The sequence below is a fragment of the Pogona vitticeps genome, chromosome 2, assembly GCF_051106095.1.
Source record: "Pogona vitticeps strain Pit_001003342236 chromosome 2, PviZW2.1, whole genome shotgun sequence".
NCBI lineage: Eukaryota > Metazoa > Chordata > Lepidosauria > Squamata > Agamidae > Pogona > Pogona vitticeps.
This window is the reverse complement of record NC_135784.1, coordinates 304,237,683-304,263,746: the sequence shown is the minus strand read 5'-3', so window position 1 is coordinate 304,263,746 and position 26,064 is coordinate 304,237,683. Positions and strand designations below refer to the sequence as shown.

Below are 26,064 nucleotides of genomic sequence, written 5' to 3'. Positions count from 1 at the left end.
ATTTAAAAAACTCAGTGAAGCCGGATGTCCTTGTCCTGTTTTAAATTATATATCTGCCTTTCTTCTAAAACAGGACCCAAAGTGACTTATATCATTTATAAAGACACTATATTGAAAGCTAAAAACAGTAAATTATTCAAGTATTTTAAAAAGTATTAATCATATTAAATTTAAAAAAATAGGCAAAAGCATTACAAAAAACAAATTCAGAAGCAACAAAATATAAGCCATCCCGTTTATTGTCTTCTAGACAGTCAGTTCTTATGGAACAGCCTGCCTGGTCTCTGGCTGTTTGCGGAAGGGCAGCGAAGATGGGGCCAGCCTGGCCTCCAGTGGGAGGGAGTTCCAAGGTCTGGGAGTAGCCACAGAGATGGCCCTTGTTTCATTACACTGAATTACATGTATCTTTCCATCTTTCCTTCAGTATTCTCAAGCACCCTCCCTTCTTTCTACTCACAGGCCTCCTGCGAGGTAGGCCAGGCTGAGGGAAAATGACTAGCTCAAGGTCTTCCCAAAAGGCTCACAGCTCAGCAGGGACTTGAACACGGATCCTCTTTACCTTCAGAGCCTGATCGGGAGTCAGAGAGCCGGCGACCAACTCCCTTTCCACAACTCTACGAAGCTGAGAATCTTCCTCAAAGAGGGACTCCATGTTCAGGACAGTCCACGCAAACCAAATCTGTAAGAAATGAGGGGGGGGAGGGATCGATGTAGAAAACTGATGAAAGCCGGGCATCATCTCTTCCTCCTCCTAGTCCTCCAACCCACTGGAGCCACCTGAGACAGGTGTTTCTCGCCCAGTGAGGAAACCAAGAGTGGACTCCGTCCTCCGAGTCTCAAGGTACAGCCATTCCTCACCTGGGAGGGATTCGCATTTCCCTCAGTGAACGAAGGCGTCACGTTGCCAGCCACGATCCAGCTGACGAAGGAAGACAGCAGCCCCTTGTCGCAGTGGTAGCCCAAAGCGTTCTGGAGAATGGAAAAGAAGAAACACAGGTGAGATACAGAGACCAGAGAGAGGATAGCCATGCCCCCGTGATCCAAGGGGGAAGCCCAATATGACCCCCACACAGAAAAGACTTGTGAAGAAAGAAGCGATGTCATTGTTCTACTTACTATAAGCAGGTCATGTACACAGATGTTAAAAAACGTAAACGGAGCACTCCCTAATCATACATGCTTCATGCAAGCTAGCAGCCTATCAGGAAGGGACACACTGCTCTTTCGTGAGTTGCTTTATCAGCAGTTAAGGCATGTAATCATGCACATGCGCAACTGCTTGTTCTGGAACTTTCCACTAGAGACCCTATCAAAGTGTACCTATGTCTTTGTTCAAAGGGACCCTCCCTCTGTACTTGTTATACTGTGTTGGGACTCTCGTGATCTTCAAAGTGGTAATTTTTTAAAAAACTGCAATATGGCCATCTGCTGTGTGACCAGCACCCCCCCCCCAGGACAGCAAACTCCCTCGGCTGCAGGGCCACCTCCCTGACGCCTGTTATCCTCATGAGATCTGAGAAATTCAAAATATTAGGCATGTGCAAGTTCTAAAAGTACAGTAGGACACCCTTATTCACTGAATTATTATCTGTTGCTTCACTTATCCAACGTCTGAATATATTAAAAATATTAAAAAGAAAAATCCCATGTTTTTAACTATGAAGTTATCAGAACTGGACACTAGAGGGAGCCAGAGGTCATACTATGTCTAGTGTTCGTCGTTACACTGGTGCCCGCTTGATGATGACCCTGCAAAAAGACAAATCCGCATGACGATGAGTTTTTGCTATGGCCATTGTGCTTCACAAAACAGTGTTTCCTATGGGCGATTTTCGCTGCATGATGTTTCAGGCCGTGCTTCGCAAGATGGGTTTTTCTTTTTTCGGGACTGATGCTTCGCAAGACAAAGATTTTTACAGCTGATCGGCAGCTCCGCAAAATGGCTTCTCTATCGGTGATTTTTGCAAAACGGGTGTTTTCAGGACCGATGCTTCGCAAGACAGCGATTTTTACAGCTGATCGGCGCTTTGCAAAATGGCTTCCCTATGGGCGATCTTCGCAAAACGACGACAATTTTCCCCACTGGAACGCATTAAACAGATTTCAATGCATTCCAATGGGGAAAAGCTTTTCACAAGACGATGTTTTCGCTAAACAGCGATTTCAATGGAACAGATTGACATCGTCTTGCAAGGCACTACTGTATTATAATAGCACTAGGTATAATCCCCATTTTTCAGAATCGTCAGGAGAGCTTGGAACCGCTCTCCCACACCTACGACGGTCCTAACTGTACTTCTATTCTATCATTCCATTATCCTGAAAGAAAAAGGGCCCCATCTCTACCTTGTGTTGCTGATAGAGCAGTTTCTGCACACAGTCTTCTTGGTTGAGCTGAAACGCTGCCTGGCACAAGCGATCCATCAGCGAGAGGTTGGCTTTCTCCTTGTGCCAGAGGGGCTGGCTGGTGAGGGCCTGCACCCAGAACTCCAGCACGGCGACGGGCCCAACAGCGTTGGGATGGCTGCTTATAAAAAGGTGACTCTGTCAAGACAAAACGGAGGAGGAGGAGGAGGACGACGGGAGGAACAGTCAGAAGGTGCCCAGTAAGGACACATACCAAGAACAAAAAGGACCTGGTACGTCCACTGAAGCTGCCAAGCAAAGAGAGACGGCGGTCTCAGGTTGCAGAAATGGGTATCGATACTTTATTCAACGCGTTTCGGCTATTTCACTTTCAGCCTTCTTCAGGGGCTACAATATAATAAATAAAACAGAAAGAGCATAGCGCTGATATTTTTGTGGACCATCTCTCACTCCTTTTTGGATAAATGGTGCCGTGGTGGCAGAAGAAGAGGAGTTTTATAAACAAACGACTGCCCAGATGTGGACAAAGGTCAAACTAGTATGTTAGCCTACCTTCTGGTCTCAATGAAGAGATAGGCTACATTCCCTTGCTGTCGTTTCATACTATTTCCCTCAGATACTTTTTCTAAGGGTCATTAGCGAAGGAAAGCTACTGGAAGGTACTGAAAAAAAGGCCTCGCCTGATGATCTTAACACCCAGGCCAGCTCATAATGGGAAATACGGTCTTTGAAATAGCTTGGACCCAGGCCATTTAGGGCTTTATAGGTTAAAACCAACAGCTTGAATTGTGCCTAGAAACAAACCAGCAGCCACTGGAGCTACTGTAATGGGGGGAGGGTGGTTTATGTGATACCTGTGACTCACACAACCCCTCTGGCAGTCATGTTTTGGACCCGCTGACGTTTCCACTTTCCACAGACAGCCCCACATACAGTGTCTTAAAGCCATCCAGCTGTGTTCCAACTAAGGCATGCGTCCCTGTGGTGAAACCAGACCTCTCCAAGGTGTCTCTTTCATGCTGCCCAAGACATGCTGCTGCCTGAGGCGCAGGTAAACAAGAGTAGTCTCCTCAGTTTCCTCCAAATCCCCACTACCTAACCTAGCAAGGGCATCCGGGTGGGGGTTTTTTAGCCCTCCACCGACTCCCAGTCCTGCTGTGACACTGGAGGTGCCGTGTTCTGCCAGCTGAGCATTCCGCCATGTGGGTGCCATCACAGAAACAAAAATGCTGCTCCCTCCTCAAGGGAATCTCAGTGAGGACACGAGGAGCAAAAAAGACTGACACAGACTGGGGTTTGCAACCAGCAGCAGGGAGTGGAGGGAGGGAAGTCCATCCGCTGTGCATTTTACCCTGAACTTTAAAAGGCACTATCCAAGGTGCTGAAATTATACTCGAAGTATGATTCAGCCCCGGGAGGAGTTCAAATTCAGCTTCGCTATTCCTTTATGAATCACCAAGCGTTCTCTGTTTGCAGGTCAGCCGGTTTCCCCCTGGATGACTAATTCTTTGGCGTCTCTCCATTAGCGCTGGGACGTTCACAAGAAATTGCCTTTCCACACTCACTCTGCGTTTCTGGGAGCACCACAGTGACCAAGCCCCACCGCTCTTCTGAGACACCTTGTGCTCTGCAGGGTGTGAGCTGATTTGTAAGGGTGCGGAAGGCCCCCCTATAATATGCAGAATGAGGGCCATTTGGTTCCATCTGTCTCAGAACCCACCCCCACCCCCCGGATTGAATGGGACATTCTTCTAACTCCTGACCTGAATCATGCAGCTGAGCAGCTTGATGTTTTCACCATAACTCATCCCGGTCAAGTGCTGCGCTACTTTCTGGGTCACCTGCTGGGTCATCCCTTGCGGAACACCACTGTCCAGTTGCAGGAACTGGTGGAGGCAGGACAAGAACCTAGGAAAACCAAAGAAGAGTCATTGACTAAGGAACAGTCATTTCTCTACACGTCTCCCATGCAATATCACCCTTCCAAAAAATAAAATAAAATCCATTGGTTCATCTGCAAGGTTAGGATTTGGCACAAAGACTTCAGGATGAAAATACCTTCTAAACCAGAGATTAAGAGACGGATTCTGTAAGCACCACCCTGTATGGGAACCTTCTCCATGAGCCAACTGGCCGGCCAAATAACCGTATCGTTCACCAAAATAACCACTGTCTCCCATGCTCAGAGCCGCTCCAAGCAGTATGAACACCCAGCACTCTCTCCCATCTATTCCATTTTGGTGCCTGTGGAAAAGTCCCCATTTGTTCCACTTAAGGCACTTTCCTTTCCCTATTCGTATCAGTGGGTCGCACAATTTAACATTACGGACGTACACGTATGGAATATGGGTAGATTAAAAACAGATCAAAACGTTTATTTATTTGTTTGTTTAAAATATTTTTACCCCACCTTTCTCCCAAGGCTGGGGCAAATGAATGTTAAAACGATTAGATTATTTTGGACCAGAAGCAGGCTACTTCAATAGTGTCATCTCAGCCATTTACTAAATCTTCTTTTGCACGCTTGGTGGGGCTTGAATTGTACACACATAAGGACTGTACTGATTGAATTTCTCCACAGTTGGAGAAAATTTGTCCTGTGTCCAAAGAGCCCCCTTTTACTTGAATTGTGGCCCTGCTTCCACCTGTTTGTTACACATCAGATTGTTACTCAAAGCATCTCATTTCTGCACCGTATCAGACCTCTTGATGAGTCTGATACTTACTGTTCATTCTTCAGCAGATAATACTGGCAAGGGTAGAAGAGAGGTAAAATTTTATCCAGGACGTGGACGACGGTCCTCAGATGCCGTGACTGCACGAGATTATTCAGGAGAGAAATCCCTTCAGTACAGAACTTCTCAACACTGCCAAGAGGTAAAAGGGGAAGTGGGGAGAAAAAACTCATATATCAAACAAAATAATAAATCAGTAGAATCATTTGAGGCAAGGCCCATTAGCACCCAAGCACCTAATGGGTCCCTCACCATGAGAGCCCAAGGTGTAAGCATTTCTGTTCTGACAGCTGGCCAACTAAAAAGTCATAGAATCATCGTAGGATGGGAAGAGACCTCGGAGGTCTTCTAGTCCAACCCCCTGCTCAAGGCAGGAGACCTCAGACCCTCCTGGACCTCAGGCAGAGCCTGCAAGTTGTCTGGTGGCGGGGAGAAACTGAACAGCGTTTTGTGATGGCCTGATCAAAAAGAGAAAAACTTTGATTAAGGGACACCGGATCCCAGGTCAGGGCAGAGGATCTGTCAAGCACCTGTCCTCGTGGAAGTTCTCAAGAGGAAATTCAAACCATGCCATAGTTAGATGGCAAAAAGCTGTCACACTCTAGCAAGTGGTCACTGGTCAATTTCAACTTGCATCTCCCCCGAAAGAGCCCACCGTAAAGGGCTCAAAAGGACCTCCGCCCCATCTCCAGGGTCTGAGCAATACGAGATGAATCATCTTGAAGTTAAACCAGAGCTCTTCCCCCACCCCACCCTTGGTTTGCACTATCCTACATGTGTTCCAACTCAAAATCCAAAACTGGAACTTTCTATGCCCACTCATCGATGCTCTGTACAAAGTACGAGCATTAAATCCGAGCAAAGGACTGAAAGATTACAGTGAGAAGTGAGCTACATTTTTTCTACATATTTTAAAAACATCTTTCATTTTAAGATTATGAGCTAAGGAAGCTTATCACAAGCTTCTGACGTTGCAAATGGGCCTCTCCTCAGGTCTCATGTTCACATTGCAGAGTGCAAGTTTATCCTCATTTGATTCTGGACACCATATAACTGCCTTGTGACTCTAATTATGAAAACAACTAAAGAAGGTCTCCCAACAGTCTCCATCTTCCTGCTGAGAAAACAATTCTTACAACTGTTTCGGGGGGGGGGGGGGTTCGATATGTAAGCACCGCAGAATTCTTACTGCACAAAGGACAGCCTTGCAGCAATTTCTTCAAATAGCGCATGTTTGCAATGGCACCAGAAATCTTGACCGGCAGATTATCGAAGCTGGGAGTGATCAGTTACCCGAGGTTCTTTTACCAGTCCTTTCCTTCTCCCAGTGACCACCACCACCATGCAATCATGGGGCAGGGTCTCGTGATTTCAGAAACCCAAGGGGTCTCTACAGTGTGGCCGTCTGGCATCCTTCTGCACCTGCAGACAGCTTCTGCAGAGGCCACCAAAGTTCAACAGCCGTTGCAGCAGAAAATGGCCATTCTATTATAATGCATCAGGAAGGAAAGCTGTTAGCAGCACGCCTTTTGAACTAATGTCCCCCTGTGGTGGTCAAGGAAGGAGGTTGGCAAGGGGACTCCTTCCGTTCCTCCATTTCTAAATGCTTGGCTTTCTGTTTAAATGTGAATGAATTTTAGACACAGAGAAACACTGTGCTTTAAGAAACCTGGAAATGCACCACAGGGATGCCTAATTGGGAAACCCAGAGATAATGTTACAGTCGCCTACCTGTGTCCCACCGTCGTCATGGCCAGGGCAAGGTAGCAGCCGATGGGGAGGCCCGACCTGACCGCCTTCAAGAGGGGGTGGAATGTGGGCGAGTCTGCCAGGTCGAGCACTGTCCGGGAGACGGGAGCCGACGGCCAGCCTTGTGGGGTACCAAAATCATTCATGTGCAGCTTTAATCTTAGGACCAGTCCCCACGCCCACTGGTTAAAGGAGGTCTCTGGAGTCTCTCCATAACGGACAACGTTGGCCAAGTATGAGACCTAGAATGGAAACACTACATCACTCTCGGTTCATCCACCCTGGGTGGCTTTGGGCAGAGGCGGCTGGCCACCAGAAGGAGGATCAGATGAGCCAGTTTCTTAGTACTTTATATCTAGCAAGCCCTGCAAGGGCCACCCCTAAGTCAGATCAAACTTAACAGCAAACAATGTGCCTCAATCTTCCAGGACTCCAGGAACTCGGCTCCTAAGTTTTTCACTGTGGGCAACGTCTGAAGCCCATCAGGGCCATTTCTGTCTTAGCACCTTCGGAAGACTCTGGGAAACGACAGCTGAAAAAAGGAATTTTCCGAGTTCTGTCACCCTACAGCTCCTGCTCGTTTACCAAGTGTGGCTTCTTCGGGAGACAAAAGTGGCACCCTCCGGGCAAGACAGCAGCATCGCCAGCTTCAGGAGAATGCCAACTTTTTTACAGAAGGAGACCCAACGGCTGAAAACGACGTTGCTTCATTTCAGAAGTGGAAGGCAAAAGGAGTAACCAGTCACTCATTCCTAGCCGGCCATTGATAAGACCCTGCTGAGATTTTCAGGGGCGCCCACATCCGCTGGCTCTAGCATGTGCTTGAAAATTCCAGCAGGAATTCTTCAATGGCTGGTTAGGAAGGAGTGAATGTTATGCCTTTTCTGCAACACAGCAACACGATTCTCACCAACACGTATTTTTTATATTATGCATTATACACGTCTCCCTTCAACAACACTGGGGTTAGGGGACCCCGATCCCCATGTAGCTCAAAATCCATATATAACTCTTATGCCACCCAAAGGTTATAGTTGATTAACACACACACAAAGAGAGAGAGAGAGAGAGAGAGAGAGAGAGAGCACCAAAACACAGGAAAATGCCCTATCAGAGGGGAAAAACAAGAGGCGTGATCTCTCCTCCTCCTCCCTCAAAAGAGCAGCATGCTGCCATGGCCTCCCCAAGCTGCATCAGCTTCCGATCGCCCTCCCTGGCCAACAAGTGGAGCCACCGTGATGATCGGTTCCCTGCTTCAGGAACCGATTCTTCACATTACGATGATCAAAACAGCTGATCGTCGGGGTTTCAAAATGGCCGCCGGCTGCTCAAAATGGCTCCCCGCTGTGTTTTTGGACGGATTCCTCGCTTTACAGGCACCGAAAATGGCTGCCCCATGGAAGATCTTTGCTGGATGTTGAGTTATTCAGCCCATTGAATGATTTTCAATGCATTTCAATGGGCTTTTTTATTTCGCTTTACGACATTTTCGCACTACAGCGATTTCTCTGGAACGAATTAATGTCGTCAAGCGAGGCACCACTGTATTTATTTATTTAGTAAAATAGGTTTTTTTTGAAAAAGAAAATCTGGGTATAACCAAAACAGTGCTGCTCCAACCTGTGCCATTCAAGGGAAGAAGTGTACAAAGGTGTGTGTGTATGGGGGGGCAGAGGAGGGGCAGAGAACCTCAAAATAGCTTGACGAGGGCTGAGCGTGCTCACTGATCAGGGAACGACTGGAGTAGCTGCAAAACGGAGAACTAAAAGTGGCAGAAAAGGTGGGATGGGACAGAACGGATCCCCCTGGAAAGAGAAGGAGAGCCTCCCATTATAAAATCTCCTTGCAAGCCCTGCTTAGTGCAAGAACAAAGCTACATTTTTGCACAAAACGTATGCAGGATTTTTGAAAATCCACTGCCCAGTGGGAAAGCGGGAACTTCTATGTTCAGGTCACCGATATCTCCGGTTCAAAGGACGTCAAGCCGTGGGAAAGAGAGTCTGCTTAGGAAGAGCTGGGGGAACCTCTCACTGCTCAGAGGGGCCAGCACTAAGTCAGGATGGATCCCATTCCCTTATAAAGGGCACTCGATCCTGCACCTCCAGGGCTCCTGTCTCTTTGAGAACCTGCTCTCGGTGCCAAGCGTTTCTCCTTCTCCAATGTTTTTAACTTCTCTGCAGTGTGTGACGCATTTGAACCATATGTGTTGTATTTATTATTATTGTTGCAAACCACAATGCACTGCAGTTAATGGGGCAGTCTATCAATTTAAGAAATAAACAAAACAAAACAAAATAAATAAGCAAGTGCTTGGTAGAAAAGATGGAAGCAACGGTTGTAGCAGAATATCACCCGATACCCTGGTCACCCCAACATTGCTGGATTTCAGAAAACTAAGCAAACTAGAAAACTAGGCCACGGATCTCCAGACAGGGTTCAGAAAGAACCCTTAGTGAAACAAAAGAAAACAAACAAACAAACAAAAAGATCACTCCAAAAAAAAGACACTAGAGATGGATCAAAGGGGGTCTAGGCTCAGTGGGAGAGAACTCCCTATCAAGGCAAGAAGCTTTGAAACAAACAACAACAAAAGAAGAACAGGAGGGCTTTTTTCTTAATTCTTTGCCCATCGTCCACAGGAGACATTCAGAGGGAAAGGTACCTGCTTGATGCTTTCAGAGATCAACCCGCTGTACGGTTTCTGAGAGAGGTACTTCTGATAAGCTTCTAACACCATCAGAGCAACTTCGGCATGGACGGCTGGATCGAGATGAAGGTGACCCTGTTTCAAAACAACGGGTCTACTTTTCACAAAACAAGATTTAACTGCATTTTTATTTATACACTAGGAGCCAGAGGTGAGCAAAAGACCTGCAGCTGTCCTGGGTGCCTCAATATGTCCCCCCTCCCTTGAAAAGCAAATGCAAAGTATGTTGCTTAAATACCACATCAGAGCATGTAAAAAGCACTCTCTGGTTGGTTTATAGATGATGCAGGCTACACATCACATACACCCATCACTGCTAGTGAACTGGGTACTCAAGTTGAACAACCTCAGAAGGATGGAAGGCTGAGTCAACCTTGAGCTGGCTACCTGAATCTGTTGGGATCAAATGCAGATTGTGAGCAGAGTCTTCACTGCAGTACTGCAGTTTAACCGCTGCACCAGATTTTCTTTTGTACCCATCCATTGCAGCGCCTGAGGGGGGCAAATTCCCTTACGTGTCCCTCCCTGGCCTGTCTGAGGCCCAGGGAGCCTTTTTTTCAGAACCAGAAGAGATGAGACTTCGCTTTTGGGTTTCGAGAGAGGGCCATCCTTCAGCCTAAGCAGCTTCTTAAAAGCAACCCCCCCCCCAAAAAAAATCTACAGATTAAATGGGGCTGCCAGGATTCTTAATACACACGTTTTCAGAAGGTCCCCAGTTCATCCCTTCCAGGATGATGCAGGCCAGCTTGTTCTCCACTTCGCTCAGGTTGTAATTCAACAGCCAGTCGCGGATCAGGGCCACCTCCTGGGTAGAGGGCTTCCAGAGATGCATGGGCAGCTCTTTGAACAAATAAAGGGATACCTAGTTAAGGAAGGAAAAAAAGAAAAGACAGAGGGGGATATAAATAGACCATAGACCTGCTTTGCTTTTTTCACGCATTTCTTTGGAAGCTGATGCACATTTCTTGTATGCAACCACCAGAAACACTATCAACTCAATGGTTCCACGGCAGTATGAGTTTCCATGCTTGTACCTCATGGAGTCCTGTACATATCCTGCAAATCAATGCAAGTTTCTACTCTTCACTGCTTCCCCTTAACAGATGAAAAATAGAGGGGCAGGGGGAATCATAACTAGTAGCTGAAAGACTGTCTTGTCAGTGGTTCCCAATCTTGGGTCTCCAGACGTTCTTGGACTTCAACTCCCAGAAATCCAGGACGGCACATCTGGGAGTGAAGGATTCTGGGAGTTTTAGTCCAAGAACATCTGGAGACCCAAGGTTGGGAACCACTAATGTAGACGATGGACCAAATCTGTCCTCTGATGCACCAACCCCATATGTTCCCACTAGGGTCAGAAACAGAATTTTAGTTCTTTAATACCGTTTCCCTGGAAATAAGACCTAACCTGAAAATAAGCCCTAGTAGGATTTTGCAGGATGCTCGTCATAGAAGCCCTACCCCACAAATAAGCCCCAGTTCAGTGAAACCTCACCCTCCATCCTTGTGCAGCAAGAAAATGACATGACTGTATTTGAATAAATGTACATGAAAGAAAATAAAACATCCCCTGAAAATAAGCCCTAATACGTTTTTGAAACAAAAATTTAAAGACCCTGTCTTATTTTTGGGGAAAGATGGTAGTAAAATCCAACTCATCCTGACACAGAATTTTTTTCCCTGTAATTTTTAAAGCCCCATTTAAAGGCACAACCAAGGGAGATTTTCCAGCCAATAAACAGGCTTGGGCTATCTATAAGGATGTAGCGTTCCTTCTTACCATGCCGACCTTTTCTATCGTCTCCCTGACTCGATCCAAGAGAACAGAAATCATGCTCGTGTGGACAACGGTAATGGCTCCCAGGAGTTCCCGGCCCACTTTTGAGAACGTTTCCCTCGTGGAAAGGCTGACGTAAGAGACCTGAAAGGAGAAGAAGAAACAGAAGGGGGTACACTCACCCTCCTGGAACTTCCCAACATCTGTAGATGGAAGTATTTTGAAAGCCCAAGTCTATTTGGTTCACTCTTGGTCTAAACCATGAGGAAACACCGGGTTCTTACACCGATAGAAAGAAGAAAACTCTTCACAGAAACATGGCCAACCGAATGCGAAGCGGCTCTTACACGTCGGGGTTCTCCCCTCTGGCAAGGATGGGATACACTGTCAAACAGTGCCCTCCCAGTCCCATCCCGAAGAAGCAGAGACGGTCCAGAAGGATGATGCGGTGGATCGTCTCGAAAGCTGCCGAGAGGTCCAGCGGAACCAACAAGGCCACGTTCCCTGAGTTCAGTTCTTAGACCAGATCATCTACCAAGGCGGCCAAAAGCTGTCTCCGACCCACAGCTGGGCCTGAAGCCAGATCGAAACCGGTCCAGCTAATCCACTTCATCCAGGAATCCTTGGAGGTAAGAAACCGCCACACGCTCCAGCATTTTTATTTTATTTGTTTATTTATGCTATTTATTACCCCACCTATCTGGTCATTTCGACCACCAGAGATGGAATATTTGAAACTGGCCAACAGTTGCAAAATAAAGTGGGATTTATCCCCCCACCCCCCAATAATACTGCCTCCTTTAAACAGGCTGGAATCCCGCAAGGAGGCATCCTTTTACTCCGTTGGCCATTCCCCCTATGGCTGCTTTTAAAAGCCAGGAAGGACAAGGGTCTAAGTCCAAGGATCCTGTCCACATCCTCATTAATTGAAATATATCCATTATAACGGGGCAAGCAGGGGCCAAAGTTACATCCATGGGATGTGTACCAACGACAGCACCAAATGTCAGAGCAGATCCGAGCAACGGTGCCTGTGAAAGTCCTGTGCCAATTCCTCGAGGGTCCTTTTTTCTTGATTATCTTTGCCTCTCTCCTCTCCTCCCATCCCTTTTGCTGTTGTTTGCCCGGTGCTGAATCTTAAAACTCTTCTAAGTTCCTCAAGACAGAGACCTGTTCTCTTGTGCGCTGTAATCCACTAGCACAGGGTTATATCAACAAAACAACAGCATTCATTTCATATGGCAGATGGGACGGTGGAAGACCTCTAGAGCTGGCACACTGCGGTTTGCAAAAAGGGATGGACAAAGGGAGGAATCCACAGTAAGCTCACAACAGAGCAAGATTGGCGCGAGGGTGATCGTGCAGCCTCACCCTCTCGGAATGAATCGCAGAATTACAGAATCCATGAGTTGGAAGGGGGCTAGAAGACCATCAAGTCCAAAACCCTGTTCAATGTAGGAGTTCAAATTCAAGCAGATCGGACAGAGAGTTGTCCAGTTTTCTCTTGAATGCCTCCAGCGTTAGAGGACTCACCACCTCCCGAGGTCATTCATTCCATTGTTGTACTGCTCTAACAGTTAAGAGGTTTTTTTTTTCTAATCTGGCTTTCTGGAGCTTGAGCCCATTGTTACGTACATGTCTTGCACTCTAGGATGACTGAGAACAGATCCTGCCCTTCCTCTGTAGGACTGCCTTTCAAGTCTTTGTAAAGAGCTAATCTGATCTCTCCTCACTCTTCTCTTCTCCCCGTGTGGTCCCTTCCCAAAGACCTACGTACGCCTCCCTCCTGCCTCTCCACGGCCTCTTCAGCACCCAAGCTTTCTTTCGCTCACCTCGTAGATCTCCAGCACGATGACCTTCACAAAGTCTTCATCCGCATCGTCTCGTTTCGTCTGCGCCATCTGGGCAAACGTCGTCAGCAGGCAGATCTCCTCGGAGCCATTCAGGGCTTGCAGACACTTTGCGAAGCTCTCCAAGTGGGCTGGGTCTGCCGGGGGCGAGAAGAGAGGGTGGGTTTTCTTTCTCGCAAGAAATGCGCAATTTTGACGCTGTGTGTCCTGATGGACAGAAGGGCGACATACGCTTCTGAAGAGCTGAGCAGCCTCGGCGGTCCTTTCACCCTCTGCACCAGCGGGCAAAGCTGCCCACCAGGCATCTGGCAAGACCAGGAGGTACATGTGGCTTTTCTACCTGCAGACATTTAGGGGTGGAAGGGCACAAGTCGCTTGGTCTAGAGCAGTGGTGTCCAATCTTGGCCCTCCAGATGTTCTTGGACTTCAACTCCCAGAAATCCTGGCCAGAAGAGGTGGTGGTGAAGGCTTCTGGGAGATGTAGTTTAAGAACATCTGGAGGGCCAAGGTTGGACATGCCTGGTCTAGAGTTTTCACTGGCTCAGAATGAGTCGGAAGCCGCCTAAAAGCAGTTTTCCTTGCCCAAAGCATGACTAACCCACAAAGGAGCCTTCTGGAGATGCCTCTGAGCCAGAAGCGCACAAAATGTGGCCTGTCTCAGCCAAAGTATTTCAAGTCCCCTGCCAGCCAGATGCTGAAAAAACGCCCCCAGACACACAACGAATTGGGGGGAGGAGCTTTAATGAGGTTATTTCTCACTTCACTAAGAGCGGTGGCTTTGCTCTAAAAGGAAGTGCAAGGCTGCCAAACCCACAAAAGCCCTCAAATGAATGAAAGAGGTTAAATAACAAAAACGGCAAGTGGCTATTTTTTGTACTTAAAACCACACATTCAGGGCGAGTAGAAACTGAGAAGGATCTTGGAGCAGAATATTGGATCTCAGAGCCTTCAGAGTTGCCCACTCCCCCTAAGCTATCCAGATTATGGCAGCAGAGTGGACCACTATTTAAAAAAAAATGTGCAAAAGCAAAATCTTCCATAAGAGACATAAGCAACAAGGTGCATTCCTCACGCCCATGCTCTTCAGATGTGTCAGACTACATTTCTCATAATTCCCATTTTTCATGGCTACCGGCCACACTAGGTGTGAGTTACACCTGGAGCGCTCCAAAATCAATGTGTTGTTAGATGGAGCTACTGGGGTTTTCTCCAGGGCACTTTGGCGCCACTACTGCAGGTGGTCAGAAAGTGGTACTGCAGTTATCCACTCAGACGGCAACGAGTTCCATTCAATGTCTATATAAAGTTCCTGACTCTTGCCTCTGACTTTTCACTTTGAGTAACTTAGTGCTCGAGCACAGACGGAATTATTCTTAGACTGATCAGCCACTTGCATGTCTTCCCATGCTCCTGATTACAGATCATCAGCGCTGGTAAATGCACAGATTACGAACGTCCTAATGTAAAACTTCCTTCCACTCCCCTTCCCCCTGGTGAGGAAAAGGAGCCCTACCTTTGAGATGGCGCTTGCAGTCTGCGAGTTGCACAGTGCGGCACAACTTCTCCAGCTCCTCGCTCTCCGCACAGTGCATGAGAAAGAAAAGCTTCCACAGCATGTTTCCAGACAGAGTCCCGTACGGCATCTCCGACATGAACAGCCACACCCCCAGCCTGTGCAAATTTGAAAGCCAAGAAGAAATGTGTTGTTTACAGTAACCTGGGTAGCGACCTTGGCAGAAAGATTTGATTGTATGGCAAAAAATGAAACTCTGGAGAAATACCGAAAGACACAGAGTGCCCAAAATCCTACTGGCACTATACATTTATGAAGTCACAGCAGCAAATTACCTCTAAAGAACTAAATTCCCCCCCCCCCAAAAAAACACCTCTTGTGGTTTAGGAATGTGGGCTATTGTACTTCTGTATCCACAATACAGGGAGGGAGGGAGGGAGGGAGGGAAGGAAGGAAGGAAGGAAGGAAGGAAGGAAGGAAGGGACTAGGATGGGAAGAAGGAAGGAAGGATTTTTCAAGAAGTTGAATAGATATATGGTCACCCAAGTCATTCCAGGGAACAGGACGTAGGTAAAAACCTGTGATGTATAAATGCAGGAGCAGGTGACACCTTTATTGGCCCACTAAAAAAATTAAAACCAAATAGCAAGCTTTTGATGATCATTCATCTTCCTCAGGCTCGCTGTTTGTTTGTTTTTTTACTGGTCTAAATAAAGGTATCACCTGTTTCTGCGTTTGTATTGTTTTGGGGACAACGCGGCCTTTTCCTGATTTTTTATTTTGGAGAACTATAGGTATTGTAGTGATGTATGGAAGTGAGAGCTGGACCATGAAGAAAGCTGACCGCCGAAGAATTGATGCCTTTGAATTGTGGTGCTGGAGGAGACTCTTGAGAGTCCCCTGGACTGCAAAGAGAACAAACCTATCAATTCTAAAGGAAATCAACCCCGAGTGCTCACTGGAAGGACAGATCCTGAAGCTGAGGCTCCAATACTTTGGCCATCTCATGAGAAGAGAAGACTCCCTGGAAAAGACCTTGATGTTGGGAAAATGTGATGGCAAGAGGAGAAGGGGACGACCGAGGATGAGATGGCTGGACAGTGTCTGCGAAGCAACCAACATGAACCTGACACAACTCCGGGAGGCAGTGGAAGATAGAAGGGCCTGGCATGCTCTGGTCCATGGGGTCACGAAGAGTCGGGCACGACTAAAAGACTAAACGACGATAGGTATTCCACTGGTTGTGAGGCAAACAGGAGGCATTAGTGTACTGATGAAGAATGCAGGGAAAAAAATGAAAAAAACAAAGAAACCCTAACTTGGCAAATAAAGGTTGGAAGGCCGAGGATAATGAGGAAAGGCAGGAAACAGCCAGAGGCTGCAAAAACCACATTTTGTTCTGCTACGTCCTGAAATCCCACCGCTAGCTTTCTGTCCCACATGATTTCACAGCTCACCTGCCTTTAATGCCCACTGCAACCCACGGCTCCTTACCTTTTGGCTTTCAGCACATGGAGAACAGCCCTCAGAAAGAGTTCATCAAATTCCACTTGCAGTTTCTCAACAGAGTAAGGTTGTGACGCATAGCGGTGGTCTTTTGCATGGTAGACATACTGGGCCCAGTGATCACTCACGTAGCAAAGGGTCATTCTACAAGATGAGGTGGGGGGAAAAGAAACTAAGTTAACCCACATGAAGCAAAAACCGAACGCCTTCAAACTAGAGATGGTTTCATGCCGGTTCCGTTTTCATCTGAGGAGGTCTCCGGGGTTTCCTGGCCCCTCCTCCTCCTGCAGCAGGCAACAAGTCAGAGGCAACGCTTTGGCTTCCCTGCCCTGCCTCCCCCAGGCACTACCTTTGGGTGGCCGCCTGCCAGTGGAGGCAGGGCTAGGAAGTCGGCAAACACCTCTTCAGACAAAAAAAAAAAAAAAAAACAGGGGTTCATGGCGATCTCTACTTCAGACTATTCATGGGAGACACGAAGCTCGCCGTGTAGATGATTCTGAGCTGGATGCACTAATGGTCTAAATCAATCTAAGATAAGCTTCCTATGTTTCATGTTCAGCCTCTTCATCCAAAAGTAATTGGTTAGATAAATACGGAGGCTTCCAGATAGGGTAGGGATGAGTTGGGACATCAATGACATGGGGGGGGGACAGGGGACGGATACAAGGGACCCGCTTTTAAGCCAGTGCTTAAAAGCGTAATTTTAGTAATACTTAAAACAACTTAGAACAGAAGCCAAAATAAAAGCAATGTCATGAGTGATTACCCTTCTCACATTTAATGGGTACCTCTCGGTTTATTTTTAATACTAGATCACAATAGCTGGCCCCATAAGGGCTGAAATAATAGTTATATAGTCACTTTTGTGACAACAAAACTTTCAAGAAATGTTACACTGTAGGTGGAGTTGGGGACATTTTACACACAATGTTGGAAATAAAGCTAAGGTCACCAAGTTGCACCCTGGTGCCGTCTCAATTCTATAATGGTAGGGTCTGTCCATTCTATGCCCATGGGGGGGGTGGCCCTCCTCACTGACATGAAAAGATCAGCTGCAAACCTATGTGCTAGTCTAGAAAATCTGCCATCTAGTGACTGAAGATGGTACTAAAGGCTTTTAACAAATCTGCAGACACCATTTCAGTTGCAATTCTAACTTCTACAATTCCCCAAAGGGGAAAAACCTTCAGTGTAAGGTAAAATGTTATAGTTGGCGATAGACTGCCAACTATAAGACAATCTGGATCAGCCACACTCCTTAGTCAGGCATTATTTATTGACTTTCTACCCCAAGGAGCAACTGACATGCTGAGGAAGAGCTTAGGAATGTCATTTTTGGACTCTAATGCTCAGAACTCCAATGTCATGGCCAGTGTAGTCCAAGAAAATAACGCTTCCCAACTCTGTTGAGACAACTGGCAGATCAGCTGCTTTCTCCAACACCCCACATCATTGCCACTCAGCCCCGCATGGAGGACCATCAGGGGAGGAAAGCTTCTTGCCTTATCAGACGGCCAATTCTTTTCACAAACTGCCTGTAACGGGCTCGGTTAAAGGTCTCCAGCCCCACTGCTAGAAGCTCCAGTAAAGAGTTTGCAAAGGCAAAGATCCTCATCATCTCATGGGGTGTGGTCTTCTCAGGAACATAGAAACCTGTGCAACAGAAAACACGTTGGAGAAGTACAAGCAAACCAACATGCTCTTAACACTTGCAGAAGACCTCTGCATGCAGCTACTATTCAGGGACGTTATCGCCTCCTAAAGTCAAGCAGCTTTTTTAGGTTTCACTACCACTCCAGTTGCTGGTTCTACCCAATAAGCTGTGCTTCAACACTCCCCCTTCCGTTCCTGCCCCCCTTCCTATGAAGTAAAGGCACATCCTCTACTTTTGAAAAGGAATCATTAATGTTGACATGTAAGGCACAAAGCAGGGGGCAGTTGAGCTTTCTGATTACATTCACCCAACCCATTAACCAAATGATCATTGTTCTGTTACATGCCGTCAAGTCAGAAGTGACTTATTGTGGCCTTGATTTTGGAGGATGGGGGTGGGTTTAGAGCCCTAACACAAAAGGTGTCCAGGAGTCGGGTGAGGGTGGATTATTTTTGCTGACCACCACCCCAACCCACTTCAGATTAGGGGCCAAAAGGTGGGAGTGTCACACTCTTCCCTTCCGCTGCAGACGTTTGCTCACCTTTAGAATCAAAGCCAAGAATATGCTGGAACAGTTCATGAAATGGGAACTGGGAGAGAAGCACAATCAGGTCGTCTTCGAGAAGAAGGACCCAGCTGGTATCTGGATCTTCATCCTAAAACAAGAGAAAACCAACCAACAGGTTGCTTTTTCTACGGTTAAAGACGGCGGTAAAGGAGAGCATAGGGATGAACCATCATCCCTGCATCATTCTTAAGATGGTTTGATTTGGATTGACTTCTGCTGAACAGGGAGAACAGACACTCAGAATGGGAAAGGTTTCTCACTCTCAAAATGAGTTTTAACTACAGTAAACCAAACTTCAGATTTAAAAATTCTCTGACAGAGCTGACTTCATGCTAGTCGTTCCTGTTACAGCCTTTAGTTGTAAAATATGCCTATTAACTCTTCATCTTAGAACTGCAGAGCTGGAAGGGACCCGAGGGATCCTCGAACCCAGCTCCTCTTAAGGAGGCACAATTGAACTGCCAGCTTCTGGCTCCGTAGCCAGAAGCCTAAACCACGGAGCTCTACACCAGTTTTAGAGTAGTGTATTAGAACCTGCAACTTGGATTAGGAGCAAAAACGGCGTAATGTGATCAACTGTTTTACATTTACCGCCAAGTCATTCTCACCAAGTGCATCGAGGAGAGCAGATGGAACTTAGTGTTAAAAAATAAAGTGAACTCTGGAAAGCTGAAGACAGGCCAGTTCAAAGCCAGACCTTTTCGTTCATCCTCTAAACCAGAATGTGCATTGCCAGAAAACAATATTAAAAAAAAAAGATCAGTATCACCAAGGCTTCCAGAAGTCCAGCTGATGGGAGGAACACCACCTTGTTGTTGTTGTTGTTGTTGTTGTTGTTGTTGTTGTTGCTGCTGCTGCTGCTGCTGCTGCTGCTGCTGCTGCTGCTGCTGCTGCTGCTGCTGCTGCTGCTGTTGTTTAGTCATTAAGTCGTGTCCGACTCTTCATGACCCCACGGACCAGAGCACGCCAGGCCCTCCTGTCTTCCACTGCCTGCAGGAGTTGGGTCAAATTCATATTGGTCGCTTTGATGACACTGTCCAACCATCTCCTCCTCTGTTGTCCCCTTCTCCTCTTGCCCTCACACTTTCCCAACATCAGAGTCTTTTTCAGGGAGTCTTCTCTTCTCATGAGATGGCCAAAGTATTGGAGCCTCAGCTTCAGGATATGTCCTTCCAGTGAGCACTCAGGGTAGATTTCCTTCAGAATGGATAGGTTTGTTCTCCTTGCAGTCCAGGGGATTCTCAAGAGCCTCCTCCAGCACCACAATTCAAAAGCATCCATTCTTCAGTGGTCAGCCTTCTTTATGGTCCAGCTCTCACTTCCATACATCACTACTGGAAAAGCCATAGCTTTGACTATGCGGACCTTTGTCGGCAAGGTGATGTCTCTGCTTTTTAAGATGCTGTCCAGGTTTGTCATCACTTTCATCCCAAGAAGTAGGCATATTTTAATTTCGTGGCTGCTGTCCCCATCTGCAATGATCATGGAGCCCAAGAAGGTAAACTCTGTCACTGCCTCCATATCTTCCCCTTCTGAAACTTGGAAACCACCTTGGAAACTCTGTTTTCTCCTGTCAGGAGCAGCAGTAATTAAGAGGAAAACTAACAATGTACCTGTCCTAACAGAAAAGTATACACCCTCCTTTTCCCCATTTCCTTGAGAAACACTAGCTGTCTCAATGACAAAAACCGTATTTTAAAGGTACCTCTTCTCCGCCTTCATCAACTAAGGTCCAGTTTCCAGATTCCTGCCCAAAGGAGGAGCTGGCCTTCCGTTCACTTGGCTTCATATGGCACATGAATTCTGCTCGATTTCTGTAGATCACAAAAAGCAAAGCGTCACAAAAAGTATTTTGACACACCAGAAAAGGGAGAGTCTCCATGAATAGCCCAGGACAGAGGGACCAATCCTCTACGGCATCAACTTTTCTGTTCACGTCTAAAGCACAGGAAGCCCCAGTACAAGGAAAATATGTCTGAATTGCCCAGTGGAAACAATGTTTTGGAAGTTGTGCGTGGTCTCCTAGAGCAAAGGTTGGGGACCACTGTCCTAGGGGACACAGCGTAAGACTGGAGAAAGATATTCATAAAGATAACCTTGAAACCAAGTGGGGTGACAGCAGAACTGCTTGCTGGAAGGAAGGGTGAGGAATAAGTCATCTCTCCTAACACGGATCCCAGTAGTGTGTGGGGAAAGCTTCCACCTCACTCAGAAGAGCAATCCAGAAGATTGACCTGGGTGGTCCAAGGGAAAAAAGAGGGCATACCTGAGAACCTGGAGGTGTGTGCCTGTTAAGTGTGGGTACCAACATGAGTGAATTCCAGAATTCCACTGGATCGGCACAGCGCAGGTAGGCAACTACACAAGTAGGCCCCCCCATCTGTGCTGCTGGCTGTCTACTGCCCTCCCCGGCTTTCTAAGGTGAGACGACTCCTGCCATTTCCCCTAAATTTTGAAAACTGGACTGTGTTGATTATGTTCCAGGAAATGGTTGCACAGGGGACAGCAAAGCATAAACTAAAAGCTGGTATGCCACTGGGCACATTTTTTTCTTAAGAGGGCACAGGAACACAGGAAAACTGGATCATAATGAGTCACCCCCATAGTCTATCTAGATCAGTAATACCAATCCTGACCGGGAGCAACCCGTCCAAGGTTTGGGGCAGGATTCTCTCTTGAGCCAACTGCAGACTACCTGCTATTTTCATCCAGTCTCCCATTCAACACAAACTACAGTCGTGCCCCGCTTTACAACTGCCCCGCATTACGACGAAACCGCATTACGATGATCTTTTTGACAACGATCTCTTTACGACGATGGTCTGAATAGGGTTTTTTTTGTTTGCAATGATCGGTTCCCTGCTTCAGGAACCGATTCTTCACAAAACAATGATTTTTGGACAGCTGATCGGCGGTTTCAAAATGGTCACCGCGTAAATAAAATGGCTCCCTGCTGTTTTCTGGGACGGATTCCTCGCTGCACAGCCACCGAAAATGGCCGCCCTATGGAGGATCTTTGCTGGACTGTGAGTTTCCAGCCCACTGGAACGCATTGAAGGGGTTTCAATGCGTTTCAATGGGCTTTTTATTTTCGCATTACGACGTTTTCGTTCTACAGCGATTTCGCTGGAACAAATTAACGTCGTAATGCAAGGCACCACTGTACATTCAAAATCAGGCAAGGCTGGGTGTATTCAGAGGAGTGAGATGAAAACATGACCTGCTGTGGCGCACTGACTTCTTCTGAAGTCCCTAAAAGGTGCTTGGTTTTCAGTTTAAAACCAACACCTTGAACTGAACGTGGCAACAAACTTGGAACAAATGAAGGCAAAAAAAATCCATGATATCTGATCTCAGTTATGATTCAATGTTCTTATCATCTGCTGGGCAAATCTTTGTTTCTACATCCTGAATTAACGGAGGGCTTCCTCCTGAAACATCACGGCTGACCGGATCGTCATCCAGAGCTCCACGAGTGGTCCACCATGAGATCTCCCCAAAACTGGGAGGGGAGACGTCACTTCCGCTCGGGGGGATGACCAGCTAGGAGCGAACCCTCCGTATCGCCTAGCAAGGTAAAAAGCTATTAAAATGCATTTCTTTCTTTAGAAGAATGTTTTTTTTATCATAAATCCTTGGAGTGAAGGATAAGGAAGGCATATCGCTGATTAAAAGCCTTAAGGACTATGTTTTTTTAAAGTTATGAACTACTTTCACTTTCATGGCCGATTAGCTACTGGCGTTTTCCAGCTGCCCTGCTCCTAACGAAAAGCCTGAAACAACAATAATTATTTTTAATTAGAACTCTCTATGTCAAGGAGGAGGGATAAAACTGCCAAAACCCCCTCAGATCGCAGTTTGGAAAGATTGACGACACAACCAACTGAAGACGATAGGATGGACGAGGTTACAAGGCTTATAAAAGATCTGTCTTGTAAAATGTCTGAAGGCTTTGACAAAACAGAGCAAAGATCTAAGTCCATCGAAAGAAGCATTACTAAGCTTCAAGACCAAATTTCAGGGGTGTCACAGGAGTTAAAGGACATGAAGAGCAAAATTAGGGACCTTGGTGATACAGTTCAAGGAAATAAAGAAGAAATTGTCTCCATGGCTCAGCAAATTTCTGAAACCAATAAAAAGCTCATATTTATGGATGATAACCTCAGAAGGTCTAATATTAAAATAATGAACTTCCAAGTGCAACAGGGCCGAGATCTCAGAAAGGAGATAATGGCTTGGATAAACTCTATAATGGGCACGCAGCATCTGATTGAAACAGATATAGAAAAGGCATATTTCCTGGGAAATCCAAGTAGTCTCGGTATTAGACCAGTGGTTGTGAAGTTTTTGAATCATACAAAGAAAGATCAATTTTTAAAAGCAATCAAACAAAAACAAGACCAGCTGGTTTATAGGGACAGAAAAATTCAGATTTTCCAGGATTTTTGTAAAGAGACTGTGAAATGGCGAGGATCTATGCAGCCAGTTACAGCAATTCTGAGGAAAAATAACATCAGATATCAATGGGGCTACCCAATTTTTTTGAAAATCTGGAAAGACAAGATTTTGTTTAAAATCCACTCCTGCGAGCAAGGTTTACAACTGCTGAAAGATTGGAACATTTATGAAGGAGAAAGTCAGGAGTTAATTCCAACCACAAGCAAAGAACTAGAAGGCTGAACCAGAAGGAAGAAGATGGACCAGTTTTTTCTTATATTTTTTTATTATTTTATTTTATTCTATATATCTTTTTTTTTTTCCTTTATCTTTCTCCTAACAAAATCTTTCTTATATATATGTATGTGTGTGCATATATATATACATATATATGTTTCTCTCCTCCCCTCTTTCCCCTCTTCTAATTTTTGAGGTTCTTTTTTGTTGTTTTTTTTTTAAATTAGCTTTATAGAATAATACCATTTATTTTACTCTTGTTCTAATCATACTAAACACACTAAATTTAGATAGTAAAAGGGGTAACAAAATTAAAATTACTAAAAACTAAATATAAACTCTTTAAAGGATTCCAGTAAGGGGAAGGGGGGAAGGAGAAGGGTATTCTTATTCTTATTCTTATTTTGTTACTATTGTAGTATTAAACATTAAGTAGAAATGCAAAAGTTAAATGAAAAGATCAGAGGCAAGGCTCCGGTCATGGTTCCGCCGGACGATGGTGGCGTCTCCCCCCCACCTTTTGCTCATGCCAGTGGTCATGGCATGGGACCATGGTGGAGAGGATACAAATGTATATGTTCACAAAATTGGTGAAGATCAATTATGGGGTGTTGTTTTGTCTGTTTTATGTTTTAGTTTATGTTTGGTAGGTTGGTGGGAGGTAAGGTTACACACGGGACCTATTGGAAAGAAAACTTTTGAACACATATGGGTAGAAAAATAAGACTTGCAACTTTAAACGTTAAAGGCCTCGGATCAACAGTGAAAAGAAGAAGAATAGAAGCATTGTTGAGGAAAAACAAGCTGGATATTGTCTTTCTACAAGAGACTCATCAATCAGAAAAAGGAGTCAATGAGTTAAAGATGAACAATATCGACATTTATGAAAAAAACTTTGGAACTTCTAAATCTAGGGGTGTAGCAATTATAATTTTCAAAAACTGCGAATTTAAAGTAGAAAAGGTAGTAAAAGATTGTAATGGTAGATTTATAATAATGCAAGGTAAAATGGGGTTGGAAGAATATACTTTGGTAAATATGTACACACCTAATAATAAACAAGGTGAATTTTATGATTTGGTTTTTAAAGAAATGGAAAAGGTAAAGAAAGGTTATGTTATTATGGCAGGAGATTTCAATATGGTTATGGATAAGATAAAAGACAAAACTGCATACAGTCGGAATGATATTTATCATAGAAACACAATATTAAGTAAAAAGATAAAAAATAACCATTTGAAAGATATTTGGAGAGAAATGAAAGGTGATGAAAAAAGATATACTTATTTTTCAGTTGTGCACAATACTTACTCTAGAATAGATTATATATTTACATCTCAGGATTTAATTTCTAAGATTGTTGATACTGAAATAAACCCTATTAAAATAACAGATCATGCATTGATGTCAATAGAGATTGAAATAAAGAAAGATTATAAAGACTCCAAAAGATGGAGAATTGATAATAATATTCTGCAGCATCCAGAAATAATAGAAAAGATAAAGAAGGAATGGCTAGAATTATGGACAATAAATGAAACAGGAGGTGCTAACCCAGGCCTGTTGTGGGACACAATGAAAGCAATCACAAGAGGAATAACGATAAGAGAATCGTGTAAATTAAAAAAAATTAAGGAGGGACATGTGAAAAAACTAGAAGAAGATTTGAAAAACTTAGAAAATAGATTTTTTACAGAAAGAGATAGAAGAATATTAATAGAAATTCAGGCTAAGAGAAAGGAATTAGATAATATAGAAATAGAGAAAGTTTAAAGAGATCTGATGTATTTAAAGAGACATTTTTTTGAATTTAATAACAAAAACTCAAAATTGTTAGCTAAAATGTGTAAAAATAAAAGAGCAAAAAATTCAATAGGGATAATTAAAGATCAAACAGGTAAAAATTGTAATATAATGAAAGAAAAATTGAAGATTTTTCATGAATTTTTTCAGAAACTATACAAAGGAAATAACATAAAGAAAGAATGTATAGAAAAATATATAAACGATAATTTAAAAACTAAATTATCGGAAAATGATAAAAGAATATTAGAAGAAGAGATCAATGAACAAGAGATTGCTGAAGTCATAAATAAATTAAAAAATGGTAAAACACCAGGTCCTGACGGATTGGGTCCAGAATATTATAAACACTTTAGCACCATTTTGATACCTAAGCTAAAAATGATTTATAATAAGATAATGGAAGGAGAGACAATACCAGCTTCATGGAAACATTCATTAACGATTCTCATTCTAAAACCCAATAAGGATCAAACAGATCCAGGATCCTATAGACCTATATCTTTAATAAACCAAGATGCTAAGATTTTTACCGCTATATTGGCAAATAGATTAAATAGATTTATAGCAAATTATATTAAAGAAGACCAATGTGGTTTCATTAAGGGTAGACAAATGGACAATTTAACTAGACGAGTATTAAATATTATACATGAAATAGAAAAAGAAAAAATAAAAGCAATGATTTTATCATTGGATATATTTAAAGCCTTTGATTGTGTTGAATGGTCAACACTAAAACTTCTTATAAGAGGTTGGGGATTTGGTAAAAAGTTTAGAGGTGTTATAGATCAATTATACTTAGATAATACTTCAGAAATAATAGTTAACGATGGTATAACGGAAAAGATCTTTCTAGGCCGAGGTACTAGACAAGGCTGCCCACTTTCACCAATATTGTTTTGCATGATTATAGAATTATTAGCTAACGCAATAAGAAATGATAAATTAATTAAAGGAACAGGTAAAAATGAAATGATTAAAATTAATTTGTTTGCTGATGATTCCTTACTGACTATTAAAAATCCATTAGAGAGTATGGAAAACATTAAAAACCATTTAGAAAAATTTGGGGAAATAACAGGTTTAAGGATTAATTGGCAAAAATCACAAATGATGATGTTTAATTATAATATACAGGAGCAAGACATGTTTGTGAAT

General features: G+C 44.5%; 1 protein-coding gene across 2 annotated transcripts in view; it reads right to left on the bottom strand.

Annotated features, from left to right (window-relative positions):
• The window catches only part of EPG5 (ectopic P-granules 5 autophagy tethering factor), a 79,914-nt gene that overhangs the window by 34,854 nt on the left and 18,996 nt on the right, over positions 1-26,064 (bottom strand). For both annotated transcript variants that reach the window (XM_078384163.1, XM_072992979.2), the window contains exons 7-21: positions 20,132-20,240; positions 18,400-18,514; positions 17,707-17,857; positions 16,193-16,348; positions 14,699-14,856; positions 13,168-13,322; positions 11,339-11,479; positions 10,256-10,420; positions 9,514-9,633; positions 6,834-7,093; positions 5,094-5,234; positions 4,131-4,275; positions 2,347-2,544; positions 859-969; positions 560-679 (exon numbers count right to left, since the gene is read on the bottom strand). In XM_078384163.1, the coding sequence (XP_078240289.1) occupies positions 560-679; positions 859-969; positions 2,347-2,544; positions 4,131-4,275; positions 5,094-5,234; positions 6,834-7,093; positions 9,514-9,633; positions 10,256-10,420; positions 11,339-11,479; positions 13,168-13,322; positions 14,699-14,856; positions 16,193-16,348; positions 17,707-17,857; positions 18,400-18,514; positions 20,132-20,240 (2,245 nt within the window). The remainder of the gene's footprint in view (positions 1-559; positions 680-858; positions 970-2,346; positions 2,545-4,130; positions 4,276-5,093; positions 5,235-6,833; positions 7,094-9,513; positions 9,634-10,255; positions 10,421-11,338; positions 11,480-13,167; positions 13,323-14,698; positions 14,857-16,192; positions 16,349-17,706; positions 17,858-18,399; positions 18,515-20,131; positions 20,241-26,064) is intronic.